Here is a 21,711-nt window from a genome sequence, read left to right as displayed (position 1 = left end):
CTCTTCTGACGATTGTTCTTTGCTTTCAGACGTTTCACTCCTCACACGCCAGCGACCATATGTCCGATGGAACATAAAACGCGATTCATCTGAAAAGGCGTCCGCGGCTAGTGGTCTTGAGGTAGCGTTCTCGCTTCCCGCGCACGGGGTCCCGGCGGGGTCAGGGATTTTCTCTGCCTCGAGATGACTGGGCGTTGTGTCTATTTCATCCTCATTCACTCGCCAGTCGCCGTAGTGGCCCCCGCGAGGGGTCTCCCGGCCACCAGTGCCATACGCTCATTATTATTATCTGAAAAGGCCACCAGTCACCAGTCAGTGGACGTCCAGTTGCGGTACCGGCTTGCAAACGGCAGTCAGCATGGGTGCATGAATCAGGCTCCTGCTGCGGAGGCCTATGCAGAGCAAAATTCTCTGAACGGTTGTTGGGGAGACACTGTTGACAGCCCCTTGATACATCTGGCCGTCATTTGCAAACAGTTACTCGTCTCCAGAATGAGATTTTCACTCTGCAGCGGAGTGTGCGCTGATATGAAACTTCCTGGTAGATTAAAACTGTGTGCCGGACCGAGACTCGAACTCGGGGCCTTTGCCATTCGCGGGCAAGTGCTCTACCATCTGAACTACCCAAGCAAGACTCACGCCCCGCCCTTACAACTTTACTTCTGTCAGTATCTCGTCTCCTACCTTCCAAACTTTAAAGAATCTCTTCTCCGTATCTTGGTGGAGCACATGCCCGCGAAAGGCAAAGGTCCCGAGTTCGAGTCTGTGTCCGGCACACAGTTTTAATCTGCCGGGAAGATTCATATCAGTTGTTCCTCTGTTCGCCCGGACACATCTCCGCAGCCTTCGTTCGCCCGTCATGTATGACACGTTGTGCATCACAGTTGCCTCGTTGGTGGTTTAGGATAGCGCCATTTTCGCATGCGCGGTTTACTTTAACCACAGCGGCATGCGAACAGTTTAAAAACTTAGCCTTTTCGGGAATGCTCCACCCATGGCCCGAAAGCAAATGATCATGCACTTCTGGACGACAGATAAATCGCTGCGATTCCGCATTACGACAACGAGCACACTGTTTTTCGAATCCGCCTGACACGCTTAATATACCCTCCACTGTTAGTGCCGCCACCTGCTGTCTGTGAGTCGTTATTGTACGTTGGCATCGAACAAAAAAAAAAAAAATGATTCAAATGGCTCTGAGCACTATGGGACTTAACATCTGTGGTCAGCAGTCCCCTAGAACTTAGAACTACTTAAACCTAACCAACCTAAGGACATCACACACATCCATGCCCGAAGCAGGATTCGAACCTATGACCGTAGCGGTCGCTCGGCTCCAGACTGTAGCGCCTAGAACCGCATGGCCACACCGGCCGGCGGCATCGATCATAGGCGACTGTTGTATTAATATGACTGGGTCGTGGAACTGACAAGTCTTTTTCACTGTAGTGAGCGTTGTTGGGATCATCCTTGGAATTAAATAAGTAATCGGGCAAGAGATTAACACTGTACCCAAATAACCAGTTATAAAATGACTAAATGGTTGCATACAGTTTCTTCTTTTTCTTCTTATGGTAGCAGCTGCTGGTGTTCACTACTGGGTCGGTGTATTCATAGCTTGGGAGATAAATGATTGTCTCTTGAAAGTTTCTTCCGGTGTTGACGCAGAGTTTTGGCTGTCGGGCAAGGTTCGTGACACTTCCATGTGAAGGAATTCCCAGTTTGACGACTGCCTTACAAGGTTTGTCCTGCTGAATGACGTAGCCGAGCAGCAATTGATCAACTTCTGATGGGTGATCTTCGTGACATCGAGAGGTTAAAACTTTGATTCTGTAGAGGTGTGCAGCATTAACACCCCTGTCCATTTCGCATTGTTGTAGTGGATGTTGTACTCCGTTGTGAAAGTTTAGTGTTCTTACTGTTCACTTCACCTCTAGTAACCATTTATGTTAATGTGAAACTATATCTGGCTCGGTCATTCAATCCTACGTTCAGAAGGACGATGCGTAATACAGCACTGAGGTCTTGAAGAAACCAACCCTTGGAGTGAATTCGCTTTAAATATTTTTAGTCCATTCGGCAGGTTTCTATATAAAAATTGCTTCGATGGCATTCAAAATAGTGTTTAATGATGTTTGCAAGGAGTACAGGTGTGTCTTAGATGTCGCTAGACGCAGCTGTGTTGTTTTCTCGATGTGTTTCTCGCCACAGCCGCCATGTGACTCCACTCTCCTCCTGTAGCCTTCTAGCGTCGACCTCACTCTATGGACAGAAAAAGAGTTTGCACGCGGGAAGGAGAAAGTTTCTCAGGAGCACGTTTCAGACGCCCGAGGTTTTCATACTTGCTAAATCCGCTTCTGAAGTAAGAAAACATCGAGAAATTGCCTGTCGGTTTCTGTCAGGGTTCTTCGGCCGACGTTTGTGTGGCGAGTTTTTTCTGACGTTTTCGCCAGCACGAGGTGGCTGGTATTGTCAGTGCTTCACTCTCCTTTGCCATCAGCAATGGAGGCTGTAACTTTGGTAGTGACAGCCACTCGTGCTGGTGGAACGTCAGAAAAATCGTCAAACAAACATCGGCCGAAGAAGCAGGGACAGAAACCAACAGGCACTTCGTCACCAAGTGACCACGAAAGCCTTAACAATTTTGTAAGAAAACATCACACAACACTTGCCCCTTACCACCACTGTGCTGATATTGAGTACGCCGACAAGTAGAAAAGCAGGCGCCAGGTTGAGATTCATAGGAAGAATTCTAAGAAAATGTGACTCATCGACGAAAGAAGTAGCTTACAAAACGCTTGTTCGTCCGATTCTTGAGTATTGCTCATCAGTATGGGACCCTTACCAGGTTGGATTAATAGAAGAGATAGACATGATCCAGCGAAAAGCAGCGCGATTCGTCATGGGGACATTTAGTCAGCGCGAGAGCGTTACGGAGATGCTGAACAAGCTCCAGTGGCGGACACTTCAAGAAAGGCGTTACGCAATACGGAGAGGTTTATTATCGAAATTACGAGAGAGCACATTCCGGGAAGAGATGGGCAACATATTACTACCGCCCACATATATCTCGCGTAATGATCACAACGAAAAGATCCGAGAAATTAGAGCAAATACGGAGACTTACAAGCAGTCGTTCTTCCCACGCACAATTCGTGAATGGAACAGGGAAGGGGGGATCAGATAGTGGTACAATAAGTACCCTCCGCCACACACCGTAAGGTGGCTCGCGGAGTATAGATGTAGATGTAGATGAGTATATCCGCCTGCTTCCGAAGTTCTTTCGCACTGTATACGCCGACAGTAGCTAGTTTTCCAAATTTATTTACGGATTTCACGCTCATTTTAATGCATTCAAAGCTAGACACGATTTCTACGTTCTTATACATTAGCCGCTATTTATTCTTATAAAACACCTGTTGGCCTTGTCCTTGCTTCTATGCCTTGCGCATACCTATCGCGTTTCATTTTCCCGGCTGCAACATTTAGTTCTCTGCCATGTCCGCCTGCTACACTTTCTTCTTTCTGTGCATATCTAAACCTTCAGCTAGCACATCTTTCATTACATCTAACACAAAACTCAATTCTTATTCACTTTCAGCTATTACTGATGCATCACCGATGAATCGTTTTGTGCTAATTTTGTGTCCTTGACAAACAACAACAGTTCCTTAATTGCCTTTTCAACGAACAAATAAACATCAATGGTGACAATGAACTTTTCTTTCATCTTTCCTAGTTTGGAAGTCTTATACAAATCTGTCAGTGGAGACTATTCTAATTCGGGTTAAGGCAAGAGACTGGATTTCCATCTCCCTACCTGAAAAAGCAAAAACATTTTATTTCATCCTAGATCGTAAAACATCTTTCCATATTTATAACGCCACAACAAGCACCGAAATACGACCCCGTTTCCATTTCGAATGTGGTTCTCCAGTCCATATACAAACACACCATCGTTTCGCTGCGTGTTTATACATGCTAGCGGCTTTTGCTAAACAGAAAATCGTTTTCTGTGATCAAATCTAAGGCGAAGCGCTAGATTTGTCAGATAAAGTTGAGGGAAGGCAACATCTGACAAAAGTCCCCTATTGTACCATGGGAAATGTATTTGACATAGCAACTTTGCAGAGAAATTTGATAGTGTAATACCGATCTAAGGCGGAGATCAGAGCGTCACCGACAACGGTCGCCAGAGGTCGCCCGATAACATCGGCCGACAGCTTGGTCGCCGTGCGTCCAATATCCGTGGCAGGATGAAGGAGATTAGGATAAGTGAAGGTACAGCGTATTCTTTCGAGGAGCTTATATTTTAGCCTCCTTGGACGGAGTGGATTCCACGATGCTCCATGCTTCGAGACGTGCGCTACATTGCGGATTTTGCTGTTTAAAGGATGTGAATAAGCTAGTTATGTCCTCAGTTATTGGAATAATCAGACAAGAATATATGAGATGAAGAGGGAAACGTTCTGTTATGTATTGTTGTGGTTCGTAGTGACATTGCAAAGCAAGATTACAAACACTCTGCACAACTTCAAGTGAATTCAGCAAAACAGACATGTATAAACTAACTTTCAGTGACTGTCATTCAGCGTATGTGTGAGAGAGAAACATAAATTGTACAATAAGGTACTCTGGACACCTAAAGTACCGTACTGAAATGTTTCAAATGGCTCTGAGCACTATGGAACTTAACATCTGAGGTCATCAGTCCCCTAGAACTTAGAACTACTTAAACCTAACTAACCTAAGGACATCACACACATCCATGCCCGAGGCAGGATTCGAACCTGCGACCGTAGCGTCTAGAACCGCTCTGCCACCACAGCCGGCACCTAAATTACTGAAACGTAGAAACATATACGCCACATTTATGGTCACGTGCTATAAGAGAATCACCACGCTACCACTTGTATTCACTGTTAACAAATTTCCTGATGGAGACATCCTCCTGAGCACTCTCGGCCTGGAGATCAGAGTGGGGCAGCTGAGGAGAGCTCCGCCTACCATCCTCCAAGGAAGCCATTGGTCTGAATATGGTTATATAAATATAACCGAAACCGGTCACCTATGTTATTGAGACGTAAGTGTTGTGATCAAGACTGAACTTTAGTTAAAATATTTCACAAAAGACTTTCGCTGGTAGACGGCCGCAGTGGCCGAGTGGTTCTAGGCGCTTCAGTCTGTAACCGCGCGTCCGCTACGGTCGCAGGTTCGAATCCTGCCTCGGGCATGGATGTGTGTGATGTCCTTAGGTTAGTTAGGTTTAAGTAGTTGTAAGTTCTAGGGGACTGATGACCTCAGATGTTAAGTCCCATAGTGCTCAGAGCCATTTGAACCATAATACAAATATTTTCTGTAATATTTGGTGTTATGTATGTAATAAGTGCGCGCTCTCTCTCAAGAGTGAGTTTCTCTGATTTTATGAAACTTTATAACCTGATATCCTTACTGACTGGCCATGGAACTTTCCAGTTTTCCTATAATATTTTCGTGGATATTGAAATTTTTATTTTTGTATATGACAGACAGAACAATACTGTTAGCATATGGATAAGATAGGAGATGTGCCTTTTAATAGAGGTAACAGAGGGAATTGATTACTCGCCCACCTTCGTAAACAATCTGCGTGGTTTGCGAGCCAGATGCAGCCGACAGCCGACAGCTGCCGCTGGAGAGAGCTGCAGCCACAAATCACGCTAACCGGCACGTCGCAAGATTCCCTATCTTCTAAACTGATACTGTTATTACTCAGCTTAGCCGCGAGTCCGTAGAGGGTGGTATATGTGACGTACAGTATAACTGGTCAGCATTTCCACCTGGAATTTGCGAGTGTAAGTCGGACCTTCCTTGATCCGCCTTGGTGGGTCGTGTCGTCGGATTTCCTCCTACCTGTGCGTGGTGCAGCTCTCGTAAAAGTCGTCCCGCGCAGATTCTTCATTGGCGCATTGGATGTCTCTGTCGGTGGAAGCCAATTATCTGAAATTGCTGTCGATCAACTTTGGTGTGTCTGTTTGTTCGAAATTAACATTCAGAATGCCGTAATATAACTTCTTTCCTATTAAATCAATAATGAAACACTCATGTCCCAAACTACTCGTAACCGAGAATTTGGCTACCATCGAACAAGACAGGAAGAGCTCTTAACGCCGACTACCGACTTAGGCGCGCAGTCCGTATCTCTTACTAGTTTCGTCACAGTTCGTGGATTTCCGATCAAGTTCGTACTTACGGTACTAAGATATGCGTTTGTTATTGAAAGGGTGTGAATTTTAACAAGGCAAAATTATGATAAATAGTTTTAAACATCCAGTGGCTCCTCCTAGTATTCATGTTCTCATAAATGACTTTAATTATTAAATATAAATAAACAAAATCGGTGACTTTGGCGCTAAGATGGCGGTACTTCCGGTCATGTATATTTCCCCGGCTGACGCTTGTTGCTACGGTCCAGCGCCGAGCCCCACCCCACTACGAGCGACATACGGTCGCTTCGTCACCTAGCCAGCCAGCGTGGGAAATGCTCGCCGAATGATGGCTGGCTACGGACTATAGCACTTCCCAACTATCGTAAATACATCAGTAAGAGACAATAATTTATCAAAACTGGTAAAAATGTTTTCCTCACGTAAGAGGCAACTTTCAACATCCCGTGAGATGTGTGCGCTGTGTGACGCGAGACTGCATTTCCCGCCCGCGTCCGCGTCGGCGGTAGCTGCCCCGTCCCATGCACAGCTGAATAACGCGGATTCGGCCGCTCTCGCTTGTGTGGCGTGGCCTTGCCGCTGGACGCGGCGTTCTGTCTGTTCAGTCCTTGAGCCATTTCAGTTATCACTCTTCAAGACGTGGGAACTCAATTCGCTGTGTCCGCTTCCTCCTTCCTTACGTTACAGTTTCAGTAATTTTAGTGCCTGCTTCAAGAGTCTCGGCAGCAAGTGTGACGGAATCCCGAGTTCGCTGGCTGCATCCTGTATTGTTTTTCCCACTCCACGTTCCACGGTATCGATAACACGCTTTTGTTCCGCCAAAGTAAAACAGTTGTACGTCTTTGAAGTCATTCTTGCAATTGGTTTGTGTACTGTAGTATGTTGTGTATCTGTTGAGGAAACAGATAGCGTCGCGAACACTTAGAAGAAGCAGCAGTTGTCTGCAAACTGACGAAATAGTTCGAATTACCAATTTTATGTGGGCCGTATTTTGCGGAAATATTTGGCCGAGGTAGCGTTTACCGTCTATATTGCTGCTATGTGGCTGCAGTAGAAGGCAATTTTGCGGTATGGCCGGGCAATATTGCTGATGTTGCAGATAGTTACCGAAGTACGGCCGAGTGAGTGCCGGTGTTTTTTCACCAAGGGTCCTGCTCTCACCTTTCTTCCCTGCTGCAGTCACGTGTCAGAGAGAAACCTGTATCGTTTCGCTTCTGTTCCAGAGTTTGCGCGCATACATGTAGCACCCTGTTTTGCCTGTTGTATAGTGGAGAACTGGACAAACGAGAGAACTATGAATTTCATAAATGCGTTTCGCCTACGACGAGAGCGATGTGGCATCGAAAGTAGTGTATACAAAGATCGCACTTTGAAAAAGGACAGTTGTCAAACTGTTGCCCATTAGCTCGGAATCACTTCTGATGAAGCATACAAAAAATTCGAGACAGAAAATGTTGCCTAGGGAGAGTGGGAGCGCAGGTGTCTATTCCGACACGTGATTTGTATTTGATGTCTTGAGTATCATAGTGTCATTGTATGTTTGTATGTCCACATATCTTCCTAAATCAACGTATCGATTGCAACCAAACTTACAAGGACAAGTCCCCAGCAATGAGATCGACGTTTTGAATCTTTGTGCATGTGATTTTAATTAACTTCTGCCGGCCGCGGTGGTCTAGCGGTTCAGGCGCTCAGTCCGGAATCGCGGGACTGCTACGGTCGCAGGTTCGAATCCTGCCTCGGGCATGGGTGTGTGTGATGTCCTTAGGTTAGTTAGGTTTAAGTAGTTCTAAGTTCTAGGGGACTGATGACCACAGATGTTAAGTCCCATAGTGCTCAGAGCCATTTGAATTAACTTCTTACGTTTTGTCATCCTGTATTTTTGTCCACGTTATTACATTCATTATTTCGGTTCCTTATTTTGCTTGAATTTCGTTTTGTTTACAATCTCTTCTTTCATTTAATCCTTCATCTGTGTTCCTTTCTCCATTTTGTAAGACATTGCCGACCAAACTAATTGTCATCTTGTAACGAAAAATAAAATTTTAACTCAATTGCAAAGTCAAAGTGAATAGATTATTTCGTCTTAAGTCGGCATTTTCAAGTGTTGTTACATAAATAAAAATAATTAAATTCACACGCACAAAGACCTCAACTGGAAAAAGGGCAATAGAACAGAAAATGATTGCAATTTGAAAAAAAATTAATATGGTGATTAAAATGATGTGACAAAGGAATAGAAGTAACAATACATTTAACTCAATTAATAATCGAAAATAAAAAATTTCAGAGCACCTGACAAGATTGAAACCCACAACTTCTTGCACTTGCGGCCCGTACTTTAAGCGTTACGCTGCGCGATCAGTCTATTAACTCTCTCTTTTAAAAAAAAAAAAAAAAAAAAAAAAAAAAAAAAAAAAAAAAAAAAACAAGCTGAAGACATCACGCGAAATTCCGAAATTTTTTGTCATCTATTTTTCGTAAACGACGGCCCACCAGGGTGAATGGCAGCGAGGTTTGATTCCTGGGACCTTAACCTACAGCACAACATAGATGGTTTCAAAAAGTCAGTCCCTGCGCTAGGGACCTCTCCTTGTTAGTACACACATGACGTACTATATTGGAATAAGCACTGTGGGAATGACATGCACCTGCCCTCATAGGGGTTGCGGTGGAGGTGGCGTGAAAGCATAACTCAGGAACGCCAGGAACATTTTCAATCAAATTTAGAGTTTATTTTTCACCCTGCAGCGGAATATGCGCTAATATGAAACTTCCTGACAGAGTAAAACTGTGGGCCGCATTGGAGCACGAACGCGGCATGTGTGCCTTTAGCCGGCACTTTTTCTACCAGTTGAACTACGAAGCACGACTCAAGACCGATCCTCAAAATTTTAGTCACCAAGATGTTTCAAACAAATTTGGTGTATACAGGAATGATTATTTGAGTAGAAATACTGTGGGAGTAAGATAGCTCTAGAGGTAGCTTGGTTTGTTTGTTGGTTTGTGTGTGTGTGTGTGTGTGTGTGTGTGTGTGTTTGTGTGTTAGCTTCATGAATGAAAAGTTTTTATTGTTCTGAGACAAAATAAGATAAAAAGACTAAATTTAAGAAATTAATGTGCTTCGCCAAAATTTTAGAGCGTCTTCAAATAGAATAATATTTATGTTAGAGAATAACTGGCATATGTACATTACTCAGAAAACTTAAAGTAATGAAATCAGTGCCATTGGAGTGTTGCAGTGTAGGTCGTCGTCCCAGTGCTACATCGATAAATACATGTAGCTGTTTCTGTATCGTGGGACCTGCAGCATATATTAATGTCACAGTAGGACGTTATGCAGAGAATTGTAAAATAGTATGTTGCTTCACATTTTAGTTTGGTGTATAGGCTTACTTCGGTTTCATCGCCTTCATCAGTATATGTCCTGACGTTGTAGATGGACATATGTCGACTTTCAGTAAACCGCTATTGTTGTCTGCAGTTGTTGGCTGTAAATATTTTTTTCAGCAAAGTTTTAAAGCTATTCAACAATTTGCTGTTGCACATATATTATAATAGGTTTTCTTATCAGGTATTACAAAATTTATTATGATATACGTGCAACAACAAATTATTGAACAATATAAAACGTTGCTGAAAATAATATTACAACCAGCAACTACAGAGAGCAGTAATGGTTTACGCAAAGTTGACATATGTCCATCTACAACGTCAGGACATATACTGATGAAGGCGATAAAGCCGAAGTAAGCTTGTAATCAAAATAAAATATCTAGCAGGATACTGTTTTCCAGTTCTCTGCATATGTTGCTGTATTGTTGTGATGAAATAAAAAAATCACTAATTAGATAGTTTACGGTATCTTGGGAAATTATAGCGTGTTCTAAATACATTCTAGTCCAAGATTACTAAAAACAAATGGAAATTATCTTTGTTTCTCGAAGACATGCTGACATTGCGATAAACAACTTCATTTAAGCAGATGTTGCTGCCACCTGCCGGAAACATGCAGAAAAGAAAACATGCAATGCACTGCAAGCGCATAATTTGTACACGCTACAGTCAGGCACAGAGACTTCCATGACTTGGAAAAAAAATAGTATTTGGATGTGTCATGTATGCTTCAGAACGTCTGAGGAGGATAAATACTAGGTACCGTGCTGCAAAAGTCAGAAGGCTAAGTCTCCTGAAGCATGCTATCCTTATTTCTCGACACATGTTCTAATGTACGTTTTTGCTCTCCTTTGTTGCAGCTAAACGTGTCGGCGGAGCACGCCAAGTTCCAGAAGCAGCAGTGGCTGGAGACGATCAAGTACCCGTGGCACACGTACAAGGACCCCGACATCCGCCGCCAGTTCCAGAAGTACTCCGTACTCGGCACGGCCGCCCTCTCCGAGGAGAAGTTCGACAAGGTCAGTCTCTGAAGATTGCCGTCAATTCTGCGAGCGAAACGCCACGCCAGCTGTAGTTTTTTTTTTATTACCTTGGTCTTCCAGGGGGGTTTCGGTAAAGATCACTCACACGGCCTGGAAGAGCCTTATCATTTGGCATTATGACTGCAGCACCTTAAGTGGCGTCACTGGCTCCTGAACACTTCGTGGTCCTTCCACGAAATATACATTGGCGGCAGTAGAAACGTTCTACAGTCAGCTCCAAATGCCGGTTCAATAAATTTTCCCAATAGCAGTCCTCGAAAACAGCGTCGCCATCCAGGCATTCCATTTGAGTTCCCGAAGCATCTTCGTAATATTTTCTTGTTGCTCGAACTTACCAATAACAAATCTAGCAGCCCGACTGTGAATTGCTTTGATATTGCCCTTCAATCCGACTTGGTACGGATTCCAAACAACCGAGCAGTACTCAAGTACAGATTGCACTAGCGCAGTTGCGCCCGCAGGAGGGGGGGGGGGGGGGGGGGAGCAGTTGCAGTTTATTGAAATGCATTCTTGAACAAAATTTAAGCGTTTTCCCTGAAGGGACGCCCATTGTTCTTTCTTTACATATTAAAAGAGTCAGTTGTGTCATAAAGGGACGTTAAACACATACGTAAAAAAATTATACACTCCTGGAAATGGAAAAAAGAACACATTGACACCGGTGTGTCAGACCCACCATACTTGCTCCGGACACTGCGAGAGGGCTGTACAAGCAATGATCACACGCACGGCACAGCGGACACACCAGGAACCGCGGTGTTGGCCGTCGAATGGCGCTAGCTGCGCAGCATTTGTGCACCGCCGCCGTCAGTGTCAGCCAGTTTGCCGTGGCATACGGAGCTCCATCGCAGTCTTTAACACTGGTAGCATGCCGCGACAGCGTGGACGTGAACCGTATGTGCAGTTGACGGACTTTGAGCGAGGGCGTATAGTGGGCATGCGGGAGGCCGGGTGGACGTACCGCCGAATTGCTCAACACGTGGGGCGTGAGGTCTCCACAGTACATCGATGTTGTCGCCAGTGGTCGGCGGAAGGTGCACGTGCCCGTCGACCTGGGACCGGACCGCAGCGACGCACGGATGCACGCCAAGACCGTAGGATCCTACGCAGTGCCGTAGGGGACCGCACCGCCACTTCCCAGCAAATTAGGGACACTGTTGCTCCTGGGGTATCGGCGAGGACCATTCGCAACCGTCTCCATGAAGCTGGCCTACGGTCCCGCACACCGTTAGGCCGTCTTCCGCTCACGCCCCAACATCGTGCAGCCCGCCTCCAGTGGTGTCGCGACAGGCGTGAATGGAGGGACGAATGGAGACGTGTCGTCTTCAGCGATGAGAGTCGCTTCTGCCTTGGTGCCAATGATGGTCGTATGCGTGTTTGGCGCCGTGCAGGTGAGCGCCACAATCAGGACTGCATACGACCGAGGCACACAGGGCTAACACCCGGCATCATTGTGTGGGGAGCGATCTCCTACACTGGCCGTACACCACTGGTGATCGTCGAGGGGACACTGAATAGTGCACGGTACATCCAAACCGTCATCGAACCCATCGTTCTACCATTCCTAGACCGGCAAGAGAACTTGCTGTTCCAACAGGACAATGCACGTCCGCATGTATCCCGTGCCACCCAACATGCTCTAGAAGGTGTAAGTCAACTACCCTGGCCAGCAAGATCTCCGGATCTGTCCCCCATTGAGCATGTTTGGGACTGGATGAAGCGTCGTCTCACGCGGTCTGCACGTCCAGCACGAACGCTGGTCCAACTGAGGCGCCAGGTGGAAATGGCATGGCAAGCCGTTCCACAGGACTACATCCAGCATCTCTACGATCGTCTCCGTGGGAGAATAGCAGCCTGCATTGCTGCGAAAGGTGGATATACACTGTACTAGTGCCGACATTGTGCATGCTCTGTTGCCTGTGTCTATGTGCCTGTGGTTCTGTCAGTGTGATCATGTGATGTATCTGACCACAGGAATGTGTCAATAAAGTTTCCCCTTCCTGGGACAATGAATTCACGGTGTTCTTATTTCAATTTCCAGGAGTGTATCTTCTTTGAAAAATAATCTACGATACAGTATCTATATGACGAAAACTACAAAATTAAAGATAGATATCTATAGCCGGAATATTCGAGACTTTAGTAACTGTAAACAATGCATATCTGATAAGGAAAGACCGTTTACATGTTAACAAACTCTGGGCATTACTAATAAGCTATAATAAAATAAAGCGAATCTGCCGATCGACAAACTACCACATGTGTACGTGGTCCCATTAAGAATGGTACCCATGGTGAGAGTTAATGTTGACTTACAGGGTACTAAAATGTCACCCTCTCTGTTCCCACCTCACTAGGTACAAACCTCTTCATAAACCTCAACTGGCAACATAATACAGTTGCACAACAAAACAAACTCGGCAAAATTTTATTCTTTCAAATTTCAAATAATGGTTAAGAATTGTCAGACGCTAATTTAAATTAGCGTATTGTATTATGTTCCTTTTCGTTTGATGAAGAAGTGTTCGAGGGTACTGTGTGGCCACTAATATCGCTACTTGTCTGTAGAAGTAGGCAATATTCGTCATTGGAACTACTGTCAACGAATGTGATTTAGCAAGGTGTGGCGTGAGCTACTTTCATTTCCGGAACGTTCTAGATGAGTCTTGCTATGTTCTAATAGGAACATATCGCATAAATATTTCCACATCCATCGCAAGAAGCCGCTCCAAACGATCGCGCGAAACTCAAAGTCGCTGGCTTGCGGTCTAATGGATACCGCGCTGTTTCATTGTTGAACCAAAACCCCTTCCTCCCTCCCCCACTGTGATACGATTTCAGCTTCTGTTCTTTAGTCATCGCTCAGTTTGGTTCGGCATCGCATCGCTTTAAGGGTTGTGTAAATTCATTGTGAGTCGTAAGTGGACGGTGGTGCATGATTGTGGTTTGCATAGACGTTTGTGCGTTGTGAAAGTAAAAGCGCAGTGTATACAGTGGCAAAATGACCGATATACGTAAGTTTTTTGCACCCCATAAGCGAATGAAAACTACAAATGAAAGTGGAGGTGTCGAAGAAGATACTGTCTATGATGTATCACAGGAAAAGGGTGAGTCAAACGCAACCATTACTACTAAAAATTCCAGTAGTTGTGCTGATGGAAAAAATAAAGACGAAGCCAGTACCTCTGCTGGCTTCAAGTGCGGTTTACACAGTTGAGTGTAGTGAACCGGTTTTTTCCGGACGGTTAACTTAAATCCAACTGCGTTCACTGCATGAGCAGTGTTTTTAAACGCTTTATATGGTGAAAATTTTTTGCCCCTACTGAGACAAAAACCCGCGGGCGCGGTTGCACTAGCGTCCTATATGTAGCCTCCTTTACAGATTAACTGTACTTTCCTGAAACTCTTCCAATAAAACGAAGTCGACCATTTGCCTTCCTCACTACAATCCTTACATGCTCGTTGCATTTCATATCGCTTTGCAACATTCTGCCTAGATACTTGAAGGACTTGACTGTTCAAGCAAAACAGTACTAATGCTTTATTCGAAAATTATAGGTTTGGTTTCCTACTCATATGCTTTGGTTTACGTTTTTCTATTTTTAAGGCGAACTGCTGTTCATCGCACCAACCAGAAATTTTGTCTAAGTCGTCATGTATGCTCCTTCAGTCACTCAATGATGACATCTCCCCGGACACCACAGCATCATCAGCAAACAGTCGCAGATGGCTTCTCGCCCTGTCCACCAGATCATTTATGTATACAGAGAATAATAGCTGTCCTATCACACTTCCCTGGGGCGCTGCAGACATTCTTGTCTCTGATGAACACTCACCGTCGAGGGCAACGTACTGAGTTATATTTTTAAGAAGGCTTCTAGCCAGTAACGTATCTGGGAAACAGTATGGTCGAATCTTCGTTAAGAATCTGCTGTGGGGCACCGTGTCAGACACATTCTGGAAAAATAGGAATGTGGATACAATAATCTTACTTTTCTGGGGCGTCTTCGTTTCATATAGTTCTTCTGACACTCCTCATAGAGCTGTCACGTTGCAGTTTTTCTCCTTTAGAGCCAGCCGCGTAGGAGGTCAGATGATGACATGATTATTAGAAAGATGCACCAGAAAAGCTGCTTATAAAAACTATTCTTCATTAACGACAGAGTGTTTCAGCATTTATCGCCAATGTCAAGTAGCTGCGAATGCAATTTTGGTGAGGCCGTGTACAAATTCGAATATCATTTATATTAAAGTGACTATATTATACTCGTAGTATGACGTGACGTCCATATTACGTCGTTAGTGAACTGTCTTGTAACTGTCAATGTCTTGATTACATGGTAAATTACATAAATATATTGAAAATAATACGTCAACTATGGTTTGACAGTAGTTTGACAATTGTATGAATAAGTCGCTATTTGTTTACAAAGATTATACCGATGAACAGGGATATTATTTTACTAATTAAATTTTGTCACATTTATCTGTGGTAACACTAGAAATGTCAAACTACTGTCAAACTGTAATTAACGTGTCTTACCATGTAATAAGAACACTGACAGTTGTAAGACAGCTCAATAATGACGTAATATGAACGCCACATTATTCTAGATCTGCGTACAGTATAGTCACTTCAATATAAACAAGTAAAAAAATGGTTCAAATGGTTCTGAGCACTATGGGACTTAACATCTAAGGTCATCAGACCCCTAGAACTTAGAACTACTTAAACCTAACTAACCTAAGGACATCCGACACATCCATGCCCGAGGCAGGTTCGAACCTGCGACCGTAGAGGTCGCGCGGTTCCAGACAGAAGCGCCTACAACCGCTCGGCCACATCGGCGGGCATAAACGAGTCACATTTATAAACAGCCTCACGAAAAATTATATTCGCACATGCTTGGCAATGGCGATAAATGTCTAAACAGTCTGTCATTAATGAAGATTAATTATTATAAGCCGGCCGGTGTAGCCGAGCGGTTCTAGGCGCTTCAGTTTGGAATCGCGCGACCACTCCGGTCGCAGGTTCGAATCCGGCCTCGGGCATGGGTGTGTGTGATGTCCTTAGGTTAGTTAGGTTTAAGTAGTTCTAAGTTCTAGGGGACTGATGACCTCAGATGTTAAGTCCCATAGTGCTCAGAGCCATTAAATTAATTATTATAAGCAACTATTGTGGTGTACCTTTCTAATAAGTCTGTCACGTTATATTAAATGTTCAGTTAGCTGTTTGTGATTTCTTCCATTATACTCCCCAGCAACTTCAAATTTTCCAGCATTATGAGTTGTACTCCACCCACTGTCATGTTTACCGCATAGACCTCTTCTTTTTCTCGTTGTCACTATAGGCTGACATTTCTTTGCCTTAAATTTTCTACTATACCGTTGTACAGCTTGTTCCTATATTGTTAGTAAATATGCAATTGGGTTAAGCCAACTGAAGATCGGTGAAAAGTCGAGACGCTTCTTGGCGTAAATAAAATTTTAAAAAAGCGACGGATTGGTGTATTTGTTCTCGTGACAAACAGTCAGAGAGTATTAGGAGTTTTTGGAGACGAGCAGAAGGCAATCACTTGCTGGGCTGCGCGACAGCCGATACGCGGTAAGCGGAGAGCGAAGCAATCAGCTGGCTGTGTTTGCTCACCGTCACCGCAGCCGAGCGCCACCCGATATGCCCGCAGGAGCGACGCCGAACGCCGACCTGCCGCGTCGCCCGTCCACAGGGACGATCCGGCGTCAGGCATTGCTTTCCACTGCAAGCAGAGGCGTGGCACTGTTTGGGTATGGCGATGCACTTTGAGCCAATGTGAGAAGCGTGCGTAATACCGTGATAGGGGTTTGAACAGTCCCCTGCTGACATGCAGGGTCCATGGATTCATGAGTTTGTCTCCATACCTGCACACGTCCATCCGCTCTATACAATTTGAATGGAGTCTCGTCTGACCAGGCAACATGTTCCCAGTCATCAACAGTCCAATGTCGGTGTTGACGGGCCCAGGCGAGGCTTAAAGCTTTGTATCGTGCAGACATCAAGGGTACACGACTAGGTCTTCGGCTCCGAAAGCCCATATCGATGATGTTTTGTTGAACGTTTCGCACGCTGACACTTGTTGAAAGTCCAGCACTGAAATTTGCAGCAATTTGCGGAAGGCTTCCACTTGTGTCACGTTGAACAATTCTCTTCAGTCGTCGTTGGTCCAGTTCTTGCAGGATCTCTTTCCGGCCGCAGCGATGTCGGAGATTTGATGTTTTACCGGATTCCTTATATACACGGTACACTCGTGAAATAGTCGCTACCTAGGAGATGCTGTGTCCCATCGCTCGTGTGCCGATTATAATACCACGTTGAGGCTCACTTAAATCTTGACAGCCTGCCAGTGTAGCAGCCGTAACCGATCTAAGAAATGCGCCAGACACTTGTCTTATATAGGCGTTGCCGACCGCAGGGCCGTATTCCGCATGTTTACGTATCTCTGTATTTGAATAACTATGCCTATACTAGTTTCTCTGCCGCGTCAGTGTAAATATATGAAATATGTAAAGGAGAAACGTTGTTAACCACAAATCTCTAGAAGTTGTGACTGATTTATAACAGATTTTTAAACGATACTTCAGTAAACGTTCAGACTGACAGTGGCTATATGTTTCTTTTAAACAACAATGTGAGGGTTTTCTGTTAAAACCGGCTGCTGGAAAGGAAATGCTGTGCTCTGCTGTGCTGTGAAAAAGTACGGTTTCGTTTTCTTTGTCGCAATCAGTCTTAACTAAAGTAGCAGATCACTTAAACCATTGGAAAAATAGTTTCTCCTACTCATATTCTTTCTCTTTCGATATAATTTTAAACAAAAATTAGGTACAGGACAAGTGCTGTGTTGATTTTTTCGTGGCCGGCCGCACTGGTCGAGCTGTTGTAGGCGCTTCAGTCCGAATCCACGCGGCTGCTACGGTCTCAGGTTCGAATCCTGCCTCGGGCATGGATGTGTGTAATGTTCTTAGGTTAGTTAGGTTTAAGTAGTTCTAAGTCTAGGGGACTGATGACCGCAGATGTTAAGTCCCATAGTGCTTAGAGCCATTTGAACCATTTTTTTTATTTTTTCCTCGCAGTCAGTTTTAACAGAAAACTGGAAAATTGTTTTTATGGCTCATCGCCTTATGATTACCATGGTACTACGGAAACGTCCGAAACTTCGAAATCCTACCTGTTCGTAGATTAAAAGTATGGGAAATACAGTAATTGAAACTACTACCTTACAAATCCAGATAACACAAAAGCCGGCCGCTTTGGCCGAGGTGTTCTAGGCGCTTCAGTCTGGAACCGCGCGTCCGCTACGGTCGCAGGTTCGAATCCAGCCTCGGGCATGGATGTGTGTGATGTCCTGAGGTTAGTTAGGTTTATGTAGTTCTATGTTCTAGGGGACTGATGACCTCAGAGGTTAAGTCCCATAGTGGTGAGAGCCATTTGCACCGTTTGATCCAACAACAGAGAAACGATTATACAACAAACCTTAACCAACACCGCCTACAAATTGAAGTGCAGAGGAGAGATGTCGGATGCCTTTGAAATCGGGACAAGAGTGAGACAAGGAGATGGATTGTCGCTGATGCTTTTCAGCTGTGTTTCAGAAAAGATCATCCGAGACTGGCGGAAAAAAATAAAAAGTTCGGTGGTATAAAATGGGGCAGCGCTAGGATACTGATATATGAATCTCACAGTCGACTGCCTAGATGATGTAGTGATCTTTCCAGACTGCATACAAATGCGAACAAAACACCTTAATCAAGTGAAGACACATGCAGCGAAGGCCTAGGTTCCGCGATATGTAAGTGGTTCGAAGCCTTCTTAAGTACGTTGCACTCGATAGCGAGTGTTCATCACATACAGGGGTATCAGTAGTACACCAGGGAAGTGTGGACAGAACCGCTATTGTACTTTGTATACATAATGATCTGACGGACAGGGTGAGCAGGAATCTGCGGTCTTTTGCTGATAATGCTGTCGCGTACGGGAAGATGTCGTTGAGTGACTTCAGGAGGATACAAGATAACTTAGACAAAGTTTTGAGTTGGAGTGATGAATGGCAGCTTGCTCTAAATGTAGAAAAGTGTAAGTTTATGCAGATGAGGAGGAAAAACAATCCCGTAATGTTCGACTACAGAACTGATAGTGAAGCGTGACAGTCGTGTCGATTAGATATGTAGGCGTAACACTGCAGAGCGATATGAAATGGAATGAGCACGTGGGTTAATGCGGACGAGTACGAGAAACAGTCATGTAACGTCCGAATACAGCATTAGTAGGGTGCAGCTTGACACAGTCATTTCGATTAAATATATAGCCGTAACGTTGCAAAGAGAAGCCGAACGCCCGAGTTCGTTTTATTGGGAGAATTTTGGGAAAGTGTTGCTCATCCACAAAGGAGACGACTTACATAACGCTAGTGCGACACGTTCTTGAGAACTGTCAGCGTTTTTGGGATCACCACCAGGTCGGATCAAACGAAGACATCGAAGCGATTCACAGGGGGGGGGGGGGGGGGGTTCGATGTGTTACCGATAGGTTCAAAAATGGTCAAATGTGTGTGAAATCTTATGGGAATTAACTGCTAAGGTCATCAGTCCCTAAGCTTACACACTACTTAACCTAAATTATCCTAAAGACAAACACACACACCCATGCCCGAGGGAGGACTCGAACCTCCGCCGGGACCAGCTGCAAAGTCCACGACTGCAGTGCCTGAGACCGCTCGGCTAGTCCCGCGCCCGATTGGTTCGATCAGTACACAAATATTCCGGAGATGCGTGGTGAACTCAAGTGGGAATCCCTGGCGGGAAGACGATCGGCTTTCGGCAAAGCACTAATGCGCAGATTTAGAGAACCGGCGTTTGAGGCCGACTGTTGAACGATTTTACTGCCGCCGCCCTACATTTCGCGTAAGGACCACCAAGATGAAAGACATTAACGCTCGCACGGACGCTTTTAGGCTGTCGTTTCTCCCTCGCCCTATTTGCAAGTGGAACAGGAGAGGGAAAGAGTTGTAGTGGTATAACGTATCGTTCGCCATGCACCGTGCGGTGGTTTGTGGAGTATGTATGTAGATGTAGATCTGGCTTTCACAGAAGAATTCAGTGCCAATTCCAGTTTGAAAACGGGGATCATAACAAATATTACGTCATGTTCTTCCTTTCTGAGGTTAGTTTCACTCCTGTGGCTATATGTTTGAGACCCTCAGCTTTCTGTTACGAAGGTAAGCCTTCAGCCATGTAAGAGGGATGCTATAAATGCCATAAAACTTTAGTTTGCCAAGTGTACTCTTGTGATCCACACTGTCACTGGCTTCGGCAGGGAAACAGCTGCGCCTCTGTGGGGTGTCCCATGCTTGTGTCGTTAAGCGGCCGTGTGGAAAGGCCGTTATGCATCGAAAGACTCGAAGCGAAAGAAACAGCGCCGTCTCACGCCAAAATAAAAAAAAGTAACAGACGGGGACTTGTGTCTCTCTGCGTGACCAGCACGGGGCGCTGGAGCGGAGCGGTTCGCTGACCTGTGCCTGCAGCCTAGCCGCCTAGCGCCCAACTGGTTTGGCGCGGCCTCCGAGGACAGGGCGACGTTCAGCTGGCCGCGTGGTCACTGGCCTCTGCAGCCGGTGGCCGAGGAGGCGAGGGCCAGGCGGTGGCTACAAAAATAGACCTCAGGCTGTCAGAGACAACTATGGTCACAGTTATACGATTGATAGAGGATCGTGCACCCGTGCTCAGAAAAAAAAGACAGGGCACCTTGAACGACTAGAGATAGAACGTTCGTAGTCACGGAACATGTGCATGAGTACGTTCTGCAGAAGCATGAACCATGTCGGCCCGCGGGTTCAAGGTCAACATCGATATCGCGGCGCAGCACCACCTACCGTAAGATGTGCGTGCGGCTCTCATTGTCGCTGTAAACAGAAGGTAGCGGATCAGTGTGACTCGAGCAGACGTGTAGGGTACCTCGCAGAAGTGCGCGAAACGGGTCGTCGAATCAGTGAGTTTGGAAGAGGGCGCATTATTGGCATGAGAGAATGTGATGCACCCATCCGTGAAATTGCTGCTCGTGTGGGACGAAGTGATGCGGAGGTGCAACGGGTGTGCGCAGAATGGTTCACGGAAGGCCGTAGAACGCGACGAGATGGGTCAGGTCGCACCACCCAGACCACACTCCGAGAAGATCGATATCTCATCCGAATGGCATTGCAGGGCAGATCTGCGTCCTCCTCGACTCTGGCGCAATAGTGGAACACATGGTACACTGTCAGGTGTAACAGTCAGTCGCCGTTTATTACGGCACTGGTTGCGTGCGTGTCGTCCACTTCTCTGCCTACCTTTGACGAACGTGCAGCAACATGCTAGACGGCAGTGCTACAGGGAAAGATGTCACTGGGGATAGGAATAGCATCAGATAGCGTTTTCGGACGAATCCTGATTCAGTTTGTTTGAAAAAGATGGCCGTGTTTTGGTTAGCCGCTGGCAAGGGGAGCGGCATGGCAGTGAGTGTATTCGCAGAAGACATACGGCACCACCTCAAAGCCTTATGGTGTGGGGTGCTATTGACCACAAATACAAATCACAGCTGTGTCCAGGGCACTTTGGTCAGTGTGACCTTCGTGAATGACATCCTACGAACCGTAGCCGCAACCTTTCTGGACACCACTCCACAAGCCATATTTCAACAAGACAATGCACGACCACATGTTGCTGCACGAACACGTGCCTTCCTGGTGTCACAGGATATCAGCCACGTGCCTTCTTGGTGTCACAGAATATCAGCCTGGACCGCCAGATGATCTGACTTGTCGCTAATCGAAATTGTGTGGGATATGGTGAAACGGTTGGTACAGCGCTGTGACCCAATCCCAACCACCACAGATGAACATTGGAACCAGGTGAATGGAACATGGGTGGCTATACCACAGGACGCTATTCGCGCCTTATGCGCGTCGATGCCATCTCGTGTGGAACAAGTTGTCAGGGCCCATGGCGAACCGTGTGCTTACTAGGCAACAGGACACATGCTGGACAGAGGTGACTGGAAT

At 45.6% G+C, this 21,711-nt stretch overlaps 1 protein-coding gene across 2 annotated transcripts in view; it reads left to right on the top strand.

Moving 5' to 3' along the window:
- Positions 1-21,711, top strand: part of LOC124552635 (angiotensin-converting enzyme-like) — a 291,412-nt gene that overhangs the window by 196,755 nt on the left and 72,946 nt on the right. For both annotated transcript variants that reach the window (XM_047126963.1, XM_047126962.1), the window contains exon 3: positions 10,463-10,621. In XM_047126963.1, the coding sequence (XP_046982919.1) occupies positions 10,463-10,621 (159 nt within the window). The remainder of the gene's footprint in view (positions 1-10,462; positions 10,622-21,711) is intronic.

The sequence above is a fragment of the Schistocerca americana genome, chromosome 10, assembly GCF_021461395.2.
Source record: "Schistocerca americana isolate TAMUIC-IGC-003095 chromosome 10, iqSchAmer2.1, whole genome shotgun sequence".
NCBI lineage: Eukaryota > Metazoa > Arthropoda > Insecta > Orthoptera > Acrididae > Schistocerca > Schistocerca americana.
Note: the sequence above shows the minus strand (reverse complement) of the source record. Positions and strands in the feature narration are given on the sequence as shown.